The following is an 11156-nucleotide window of genomic DNA, read 5'->3' on the forward strand; positions in this document are numbered from 1 at the left end:
AAACAGGGGGGGGGGGGGGACGGTTTTTTTCCGGGCCTTCACATCTTTAAACTTGAACCAAGCTCACTGGATTTGGTATAGGTTAACCAGTTCCGCAGGGCCACAAAAACGGAGCTCTTCCGTCAGGCATCTGGGTAAGGAGCCGCATCTTCCCATCTATGTCCTGCCCCAGTCTTATTCCCAGCCTAAGCCCGCCGATAGTGGAGGTACTGCTTATCTTATTATAGTCACATCGCCATCGCTATGTTAATGGTTTTAATAAATTACTGTGTATTTTATACTAATATTCAGGGCTATTTTTGGGCAGGAACGCATAGGAACGGAGTTCCGGATGGCTCCCGAGTTGGCCACGCCCAGCAGGAACTCATTAGCATAATAGGCCACACCCAACAGCAGACACTCGTTAGGATTGGCTACATTAGGGGTGTGTGGCCTAACATGCAAAGGAGTTCCTCCTACAAAAAAAGGCCCTGGGTTTTGACAACAAACAAGGTAAACAGAATAACAAGCAAAAGGTGGGTGTATCTATCTGAATAACCACACTTCTGGTAACATGGGGGTGTGGCCTAATGTGCTAATGAGCTGTGCTGTCAGGGGTGTGGCCCAATATGGTAATAAGTTCCTGCTGTTGGGTGTGGCCTATTATGCTAATGGGTTCCTGCTGGGTTTTTTGTACAAAAAGAGCCGTGCTAATATTTATATTAATTTTTATTGTTGTTTTATCTATGGCTCTCTTGTAAGCTGCCCTGAGCCTGCCCCGGCGGGGAGGGCAGGGTAAAAATCTAATAAATAAATAAATAAACCAAGATGAGGCAGTGTTAGCCCTGGCTTAATGAGGAGGCCGAATCTCCCTTCAGCAAAACAGGCTGGCCTTCTGCAAGCACCCTGAACGCCACTCCGTTCACCTCCACGCACACACGCACAGCCATCCCCTACTTGAATGCTTGAGAAATTGCCACGGTATCAGCAGTGAGGATGAGATTTCTGACCAGCCTGTCAGCTTAGGGTGACTAGAAGCAATTGACTAGAAAGTGACTAGAAGCCCTGCACTCATCTAAGCCATTGATTTCAACTCTGCTTCAGATGGCACAGATGGTCTCTGGTTGGGTGGCGGGGTTTATTCTGAATGCAGAATTTGGGACTCCCCAGTAAAGAATCTGTCTGGCTTTGTGCATTGTGTTAGAAGTGGCTATGGAACCTTTATATAATGGAGAAAATCTCAGATACCCCATACTAGTACATCTATCTACCAAAGAAACATTTCCTGATGTTATAAAAACTCTGTATCTATGGTAATTTTCAAACTGTATAATACCGACAAATTGTATGAAATGTATGAAGCCATTGAGAGCTGACTATGCTCATGCTCACCTTGTATCTTTGCTGTTTATAAAAATGAATAAAAATTATCTGTTAAAAAAAAAAGTGGCATCGATGCAACCACAAATAATAATTTAATGAAAACATCAACCCTTCTGTCCCTTGCAGCTGTGAAGTCCGAGAAGGTGCAGATTCAGCCAGGAGATGCTTTTGGTTCGGGCAGCGTGGTGTACAGGAAGCAATCCGGCCAGCCCTCTGAGGCGTCGTCATGGTTTGCTCCGTCTGATAATAGCTTTCAGTTCGGCTTTGATCTTCCCGAGGGAGCCCCAGAAGAAATGGACAGAACCACAGAGGAAGCACATGGGGTAGTTGATGCCCGGGAGCAGTCGGCTGGTAACATTCCCTCTGCGCAGGAGGGCCAACGGGTGATGTTACACTTTTCCCCTGAAATGCAAGGGCCTGAATTTGCGTTCAATTTTATCATCCCAGGTGGTCTGCATCCTCCTGCTGCTGCTGCAGATCCAAGTCTGGAGGATGCAGCAGAAGCAGCTGCAGAAAAAGGCACTCTATCAAGAATAGCCGTGGAGACACTGGAGAGTTCAGTCTCCTCCAAGCCCAGTAAATTGGATGCAGGAAGTGGTAGAGATCAAAGAGATGATGAAGATCCTTCACTGGCGGTTGCTCAAGAAGGTATGGAGACGATGGCTGCAAGTTGGATCTAGGCAGGGCCTTTTTTGTAGAAAAAGCCCAGCAGGAACTCATTAGCATAATAGGCCACACCCAACAGCAGAAACTCATTCACCTATTAGGCCACACCCCTGACAGCACAGCTCATTGGCATATTAGGCCACACCCCCATGTTACCAGAAGTGTGGTCATCCAGCCACACCCACCTTTTGCTTGTTATTCTGTTTACCTTGTTTGTTGTCAAAACCCAGGGCCTTTTTTTGTTGCAGGAATGCCTTTGCATGTTAGGCCACACACCCCTAATGTAGCCAATCCTAATGAGTTCCTGCTGTTGGGTGTGGCCTATTATGCTAATGAGTTCCTGCTGGGCGTGGCCAACTCAGGAGCCAGCCGGAACTCCGTTCCTGTGCGTTCCTGCCCAAAAATAGCCCTGGATCTAGGCTTGTATATAGATACCTGCCTGCTTGCCTGTGGCGGGGCTAAGAATCTATTTCAGTGAAGAAAATTCTGGCAAAAACTACAAAAAATATTTTCAAAAATATTAAAAATTAATATACCATTAACGCCGGAAATGTGTTTATTAAATATGTTACCGGATACAACCAAAGGACATATGCACACAATAATATACATACTAACAGCAGCTAGAATCCTCATAGCAAGAAGATGGAAATCAGAGAGTTTACCATCCATAAGAGAATTGAAATATAAAATCTTAGAAGTAGCAGAGATGGATAAGCTGAATAATAATCTAAAAAATGAACCAGAAAATACTTTTTGGGATAGATGGGGAATAGTATATGACTGGCTAAAGATAGAAAAAAGCTAGACAATAAAGAATGAAAATGCTAGTATATGATACTGGATGTATGATCAAAGATGATTTTTTTTTCTTTTGTTAAAAAATGTAGAATACAATGACTATGTTTTTTCCCTAAGTTATGTGAATGGAAAATGGAAAATCAATTTATATTAAAAAAAATAATCTATTTCAGTGAAGAAAGCTTTACAAAAGTTGGTGCTTTCTTTCCTTGTAGACTATAAATAACCTAAAGTTGTCTAGGTGGGAGGGGGATTTTAAAACTTCTTGAGAATTAATCATTATTGTGATTTGCAAGCCGCATTAACTGTTTTAATAGAAACCAGCTAAAGCTTGGTTTGTTCATGCGCAGGAAGTTTATAGCGATAGACAAAGGTAGCCAGATACAGTGTGCCTGCATACGAAAGCTTATACCATGAATAAAACTTTGTTGGTCTTAAAGGTGCCGCCAGACTCAAACGTTGTTCTGCTGCTTCAGACCAACATGTCTGAGAGCCAGTTTGATGTAGTGGTTAGGAGCGCGGACTGTAATCTGGGAGGACCGGGTTTGATTCCCCACTCCTCCACTCGCAGCTGCTGGGCGACCTTGGGTCAGTCACAAGTTCTTTCAGAGCTGTTCTCTCAAGGGCAGTCCTCGAAAGAGCTCTCTCAGCCCCACCCACCTCACAGGGTGTCTGTTGCGGGGAGGGGAAGGGAAAGGAGTTTGTAAGCCGCTCTGAGACTCCGAGTGAAGGGCGGGGTATAAATCCCATCTCCTCCTCCTCCTCCTACCCCACCTGAATCTATCTTTTGACAAGCTGAAGTTATCTTTTACCATCTCAAAAAGTGTTTTATGTTGAGGTTTCATAAATTTGCACTTTTTAACAATGACTGTTTTCCAAAAATAAACTCACCTTAACACAAGTTCTCTTCTTGGATTTCAAAGTGTTGCAGTGCTGATCAGCACTTGAATACGAGCAGTAAATAAAAGCAATTCACTTCAGTGTCTTTTTGTTTGCGATTTCAATCAGCCATTTCCATCTTCTTTTAAACCTACTTATAGTTTGCTGCTGTGACTGACTGTTAGTCCCAAATTTAAATTCTAAAGTTTTAAGAATCATTGTTTTATTGTTCAGACTTTGTTTTGAGTGTAAATTAATCTTGTGGTAATAACTGCCACAATAGATAATCGAGGAGCTGCGGTGGCTCAAGTGGTTAAGACGCTGAACTGCAGGCTGTGGAAGGTCAGTAGTTCAGCAGTTCGAGACCCGGGTGCCGCATGACGGAGTGAGCTCCCGTCTCTGGTTCCAGCTCCTGCCAACCTAGCAGTTAGAAAGCAAGAAATTGCAAGTAGATAAATAGGGACCACTTCAGTGGGAAGGGAACAGCGTTCCGTGCGCCTTGGTGTTGAGTCATGCCGGCCACATGACCACGGAAACGTCTTCGGACAGCGCTGGCTCTTCGGCTTTGAAACGGAGATGAGCACCGCAACCCTAGAGTCGGACTCGACTGGCTTTTGAGCAAGGGAACCTTTACCTTTTTAATAACTGCCCAGATCAAAGGCTGATAGTTGCTGTCTGCTTACAGCACTTTTCATTCAAATATGCAACTGTATTAACATGTAATGGGTTTAATTAAATCCAGTGAAGAGGCAGATGATTGATTGGTAAAAATTCTTTAATCGGTTGACAGCTGTAATAGAGAAGAAAGAAACAACCCATAAAGAAGTGAGTGTCGCAACTGCTTGTGGATCATCCAAGAGAAAAAAGAGAAAGAAACAGCCCTCAAGGGTAGAACCCCACAAAAACGTAAATGAGGACAGCAGACTCCATGTTAAAGCCGCACCTGACCAAACTGAGCCGTGTCAGGTATGTAACTGTTCCTTCTAAGTAGGGGGGGGGCATCTTGGAACCCTTGTCCAGACCCTGCCACGGATGCCTCCAATTTATGGGCACTGCAATGAAAAATACAAGATCGGACAACTTGAGCATGTGTTAATTAGTATGCTTGGTTCTGGTTGCAAACTTTACGGGAAGAAGCATGCATGGTCTGGAATTAATGGACTTAATTTCTTGATGGAGGCCTGGGGAAGATCTGTGAGGAGGGGGCATGGTTCAGTAGTAGAGCAAGACAAGTCCAGGTTCATTTCTTCTGGTCTCCAGTGAAAGCATCTCCGCTAGAGAGTGATGGGAAAGGCAAGACCGAGTGACCACATTGAATACAAGACACGCCTTCATTGCTATTGAGGACCCGGGTCAGTGTCAGCAAGCTGCCAATTGTTGTTTTTCTCCTTTTCTATGTATGCGCTCGATTGCTTTCGCTTTCATACGTAGACCTGTTGATGCGCTTAATTGCTTAGCTGCCGGAACGTCTATATCTCTCAAGGCCACAGGTGGTCGCTGCTGCCGGATAGTTGCTTGGGTTATCTCACGAAACACCGTGGGAAGGAGATAACGTATGCCGCCTAGAAGCGTTTGCTCCCAGGCCCGATGGCGCGCGGGGAAACTCCCGCAATTGGGCCTCAGTGGTTTGAATGTACTATAACATGCCATGCTCTTTGCTCCCCCCTCATTCCGAACAGTGATCCTGTCTATGCACCTATAGCTTCAAATAAAGTAAAACCTTTCTGCAAGTGTGTACTTCGTTGATGCTGTGGGGAGTCTGACATTCAGCAACTACATTTTTAGTGGTTCATTTGGAAGAGAGGTGGAGATCCAAGCTTTGCCAGCCCCGCCTTTTAAAGAGTGTTGAAAGAAATAAAGAAGATCACAAGAGAAGACATTCCACTTGATCCGGCTGTATTGCTTCTTAACTCAAGTTATACTATTGAGGAATCGGAAGTTAAAATTACTGAATTAGCCGCCACATTAATAGCCACGGCACGGCTTGCTATTGCTGCCTCATGGAAAAATCATGATCCTCCTTCTATTGCTCAATGGAGAAATAAATGTTGGGACCATTATGTGATGGATAAAGTAGCAGATAAATATGAGTCCCACATACAAGGATATGCGAGATCCCATGCCAATTTCAATCGAAAATGGAGTCCTTTTATAACATGTTTTACAGAAAACGGTGTGTTACCAGCAAATACTAGTTATGCAGATTGGATACATCTTTTAAAAAATTTTATGGCTTTAGCATTCTCAAAAATATATATATGTATAGATATCGCATAATGGCACATCAGAATGTGACAGCACAAATAGCCGTGCTCCCTCCCCCCGTGTTTTCCGGCACATCTGACCGGGGCCACAAAACAATTAAATAAGATGTTCCTCCTGACAAGTTAATAGTTGGCATTGTGTTAAATGAATTTGCACTTACAGGCTGTATTAATGTTTAAATAGTAATCTTGTTTATGTATACTTGACTTATCTTTTAATAAAATCGTTTAAAAAAAAAAAGAGGGCGGCTCGCAAGTCAGGGCTCTCTTCCCTCCCTTCCCATTTGCCCTCCTCGAAACAGAAACACACAACTCTGGAGGGGAGCGAGCCGCCAGAGGTGCCGGCCCAGCAGTGGCTGTTCTAATTGTCCCCCTTTCTTGCGCAGCAGCCAGACGAGCAGGTGAAGAGGGAGGTGGAGTGGTGCGTGGAGCAGCTGGAACTGGGGCTGAAGACTCAGAAGTCGACTCCGAAGCAGAGTGAGTCAGATTGCCGGGTGCAGTTGGCGTGTATGGGTGCTGGGGAGGTTGCAAAGCTGGGAACACCCGACTGGAGAGGCTTGTGCTGGGACAGTGGCTGAGAGCTCGAGCTACGGATTGCTAAGTCCCCTGGCTGCACGTGTCTCAGTGCCTTCACTTGCAATACAGAAGTCATACTTGAAGGACTGCCTCTTTCCATATTGTCCAGCTTGCCAGCTGAGGTCCTCTTGCCAGGCCCTGCTCCCTGTGCTCCAGCGAGAGCCAGTTTGGTGTCGTGGTTAAGAGCGGCAGACTCTTAACCTGGAGAACCGGGTTTGATTTCCCACTCCTCCACGTGCAGCCAGCTGGGTGACCTTGGGTCAGTCACAAGTTCTCTCAGAGCTCTCTCAGCCCCACCTACCTCACAGGGTTGTCTGTTAGGGGGAGAGGAAGGGAAGGAGATTGTAAGCCGCTTTGAGACTCCGAACGAAGGGCGGGGTATAAATCCAGCTCTTCTTCTTCTTCTCCTGCCTATAGAAGTAAGGTGAGTGGTTGCTGGAGATGGAGTTCTTTTTAGTGGTGTCTTTGGAATGCCTGCTTTCATGAGGCTCGCCTGGCCACCTACTTGACTTTCCTTTGGGTGCCACAGGCCAAAATGTTTCACTTCACCCAGCTCAAGCTTTCAACTGTTCTCTTTTAATGGTTTACTCCTTGCCTGAGGACTGTTCTATCACTATGGTTGTAGATTACTCTGTTTGATGTGCTTTTATGCCCTGACTTCCTTCTGTTTCCTTTTTTTATTGACATGGATTGTTTTCTTTGATATGTTTTTATTTGTGTGGTTTGTCTTTATTGTCTGCTTGCTTGGTTTTGTTTTATTTTATTGTTGCTAGCCTCTTCAAGCAGGTCCGGAGAGGCAGCGTACAAATCTTCTAAATGAATAATACAACTGCCCTCCCCTTCCCCAACATAGGTGCCTTACAGGTATTCAGTTAAAACAGTGGTAAACCCAGCTCAAAAACCATTAGCAGTCCAAAATGCCTGGGAAATAAGCTGCGGTGGCTCAAGTGGTTAAGATGCTGAACTGCAGGCTGTGGAAGGTCAGTAGTTCAGCAGTTCGAGACCCGGGTGCCGCATGACGGAGTGAGCTCCCGTCGCTAGTTCCAGCTCCTGCCAACCTAGCAGTTCGAAAGCAAGAAATTGCAAGTAGATAAATAGGGACCACTTCGGTGGGAAGGTAACAACGTTCCGTGCGCCTTGGTGTTTAGTCATGCCGGCCACATGACCACGGAAACGTCTTCGGACAGCGCTGGCTCTTCAGTTTGGAAACGGAGATGAGCACTGCAACCCTAGAGTCGGATTCGACTGGCTTTCGAGCAAGGGAACCTTTACCTTTACCTTTAGAGATCCCAGGCAAACAGTTTGAGGAATCTGAAGGCAGGTGCCTTCCTCACCTCTTCTGGGAGCCCATTCTGTAGGGTGGAGCCACCACTGAAAAAGAACAGGCCCTGATGAAAGAGAGACAGACAGTCCTCAATGCCCAGTGGGTGGGGACCACTGTTCCCTCTACGCTGAGTTAGTGTGAGCTAGCTCATAGTTTTTTAGACTCCGGCTCACACCTTTTTGTCTCGGCTCAGGAAGGATGGCTCCAGAGCAAACTAATTTATGCAGCAGCCAAACTGTTCGCTCACAACTTTAATGCCAGTCGCTCACCAAGTAGAATTTTTGCTCACAAGACTCCACGGCTTAGAGGGAGCATTGGTGGGGACAGTAAGGAGAAATTGACTTGGGGATTGTAGCTGGTGCATGGTACTGAGTTGGGTGAGACAGCCCTTCTGTGAGTCCCGTCTCATGCAGGGCTTCGTTTTATGCTCTGTATCGTGACACGTTCCATGCTTTAATCCAGGGGACGAGGCGCTCCGAGCCATCAAGACCTTGCGCAGCGAGAAAGCCGTGCTGGCCAAGAAGCGCCAGATCATGCGACTCATGTTTGGTGATTACAGGAAGAAAATGGCAGAGGAAAGGCAGAAGCAGCTGAAGTCCATGCAAGCAGGTAGGGAAGCCAGATAGGCGTGGGTGGGACCTGGACAGGGATTTGGAAGCAGCCTTTTTCAGCTAGTGCAGCAGGGAATCAGAGCTTCTCTCTCTTCCCTGTTCTGGTTGTGGCCAAGATTAGGTATTAGCTCAACTGCATAGGCCCCATTTTCTACCTGGCACTGTTCTAGCCCGTGCTGGTGTGAGCTACCAGCCTTGTCCCCAGCTCGCCGTCCACCCAGCGGTTCGAAAGCTTCGGCGAGTAGATAAAATGGGTACCACTCCTTAGAGAGGGTGGGCACACTAAACCCCCATGGGGGAGGTGTTAGCCGGTGAATGGAAGGTCCAGCTCGGAAGCCTGGGGGGAAAAAAGACCTCTTCGGCATTAAGAAGCCTGTGATGAGCCAATCCGGCCAGGCGGTGGCAGTGCGGCACTACGACTCAAAAGCAGTCCTGGAAGAACTGACGTCATCTAGCCACGCCGAAAAAGTGAATGCCGTCCGGAACACGCCTGAAGCTTACAGCTGAACAAAATCCCCGTCGGCTGCAAAAGAATTATATATGTTGTCTTCCCTTACCCCTATGAAACATTGTCAGTCCCTTGTGAAAAACTTGTGTAACTTTAAATCGCTCAGAGCCAGCAGCTCTGCAGGATGAGCGATCAATAAATCGAAAGGTATTATTATTAGAGGTAGAAGAATGTCTGGAGCCTGCAGATCTAGTTGCCTTGTCTGGAGATGTCACCTCTGCCTTTAACTATTTCAAGGGGTTTTTTTTTTGGGGGGGGGCAGAATTTTGGTTCTCTTGGTACAGAATTATCTCTCTCTCTCTCTCTCTTTAGTTTCAAGTTCAGCCTGGAAATTAGTTCAGTCGATCATAGCAGGCAGTTGGAGAAAGGGGACCACTGGGTAGAAAGAAGCTCTTATTTGCCACAATTTTGCAAGACCACCGGCTGTGGAAATCAGCTTCCCCGAGAAGGCCCACTTAACGTTAATCGGAAAAAAAAGTGTCTAGGCCTTATGATTGCAAAGAGGTGCTTGAAAGTATGCGGACAGTAGCTTGGTAACACAGTGGAACCTAGAGAAGCCATTGAATGAGATTTCTAGTGACCAAAACGTGGGGCTTGAGCCCCCTCTCCCCCCAACCCAGGAGATGAATGGCATGCAGAATGCATCGTGCAGAAGAAGGGAACAAATTCAAGTACCAGCCCTAACAAAACCCATAATAATAATAATAATAGTAATACTTTCCATTTATTAATCGCTTTCCCCAGTGGGCTCAAAGCGATGTGCAGTTACTCAGTATAGACAGGGGACTAACAATGCTTGTAGGGGATAGGGAAGACAACATATATTCATTTTTTATTGCACGTGCCGTCACTGCCCGGTATAGACGTCTTTCTGGCTTGGCTCCGTCATTTTCCCGCACGGCTGCTTGCTGGCCAGGCTTCAGGACCCATATGTCGATCGCCACACTGCCACCGCCTGTCCGGAACATCCATTGCAGGGATTCTTTTCGTAGCCGAGAAGCCGTTTCGCCTTCCAAGCCTCGACCAGGACGTCCAACCATCAGCTAACGCCCTCCCACAAGGGAGATTGGCGTGCCCACTCTCTCTAAGGAGTGGTTCGCATTTTATCTAGTCGCCGAAGCTTTCGAATCGCTGGGTGGACGATGAGCTGGGGACAACAGGCTGGCTGCTCACACCAGCGCGGGGCTTGAACCAACACAGTTCAGATGTTAAGACAGTGGAATATACCCACTGTGCCACCGCTCCCCATCCATACTTGGAGCCTTTTCTCCCCAGGTCTGTAGAGCATAGCGCACTTTGCTCAATATGTTGGTTGCTAGGTGTGCAAATAGGTCTGAGATGAGGAGGCAGGTCAGTGAGTTGGTTAAAAATGTCTTAAAGATGCTCATGTATTTTATATATTGGGAGGTAGACCTTAACAATGCTTCTCCTCTCCTTTGAAGCTTCAAAGGCAGCTCGTATCACAGAAGTGCCCGAAGATGCACGCCGAAAGAGCAGCCAGGTTTTCAGGAAGTCCACGGAAGTGGCTGGGAAAAGTCAAAACTCCGAGGGTCCTCTTCTCCATTTTACCAGAACAGCCAACGCTTGCTCTTTTAGATTCATGCCGTCCCAAGAAGAGTTCCAGTTTAATTTTTTCTAAGAACACTATGTGAATGATTGTGGGTTGATTTTCATCAGGTGCTGAGAATTCTAGCTTTTCAAAAACTTTAACCATAGCAGCACAATAGCTTGCAGGGGAAGGGGGTGGTATTTTGTATCCAGCTTGCCACAGTCTCTGCTCTTGACATCAAGGGCCTCTTTGGCCGAGACGGTGGGTGTCTTTGCCCTCTTGTTTACCCATAATAAGAGGCCAAATCGATTTACAAACAGGGGGACAAAGGAAAAACGGCAAGTGGTGAAAGAAACCAGCTTCCTGGGAGAGACAGCTTGTAAAGGGAGAAGACTCTTTGCATTAAATGTGCTCTTTGAAAGCTCTGCTTGAACTGCAGGGACAGGGAGAAGACAGAGGGGCATGGAGATAATGGAAGCTGTATCGAGTGAAGCACTACAAGAGTCAATAAAAATGTCCGTATGGATATCTCCAACCAGACCTCTTTCTCTCCTTCCTAGAGATTTGAAGGCCCGGAAAAAACCCGGAAAAATTCGGAAAAAGAAACGTCCCCCCC

General features: G+C 46.4%; 1 protein-coding gene across 3 annotated transcripts in view; it reads left to right on the forward strand.

Annotated features, from left to right (window-relative positions):
• Positions 1-11139, forward strand: part of LOC107122086 — a 15643-nt gene extending 4504 nt beyond the window's left edge. Inside the window, exons 5-9 of one of the 3 annotated variants that reach the window (XM_015425115.1) lie at positions 1489-2010; positions 4499-4674; positions 6359-6449; positions 8335-8481; positions 10434-11139. In XM_015425115.1, coding sequence (XP_015280601.1) covers positions 1489-2010; positions 4499-4674; positions 6359-6449; positions 8335-8481; positions 10434-10630 — 1133 coding nt within the window. In that variant the 3' untranslated portion in view covers positions 10631-11139. The remainder of the gene's footprint in view (positions 1-1488; positions 2011-4498; positions 4675-6358; positions 6450-8334; positions 8482-10433) is intronic. The other 2 variants (XM_015425116.1, XM_015425117.1) reach the window with 2 other exon arrangements.
• Positions 11140-11156: the final 17 nt, after the last annotated feature.

This window comes from Gekko japonicus, unplaced genomic scaffold, assembly GCF_001447785.1.
Source record: "Gekko japonicus isolate JY-2015 unplaced genomic scaffold, Gekko_japonicus_V1.1 scaffold3512, whole genome shotgun sequence".
Classification (NCBI taxonomy): Eukaryota; Metazoa; Chordata; class Lepidosauria; order Squamata; family Gekkonidae; genus Gekko; species Gekko japonicus.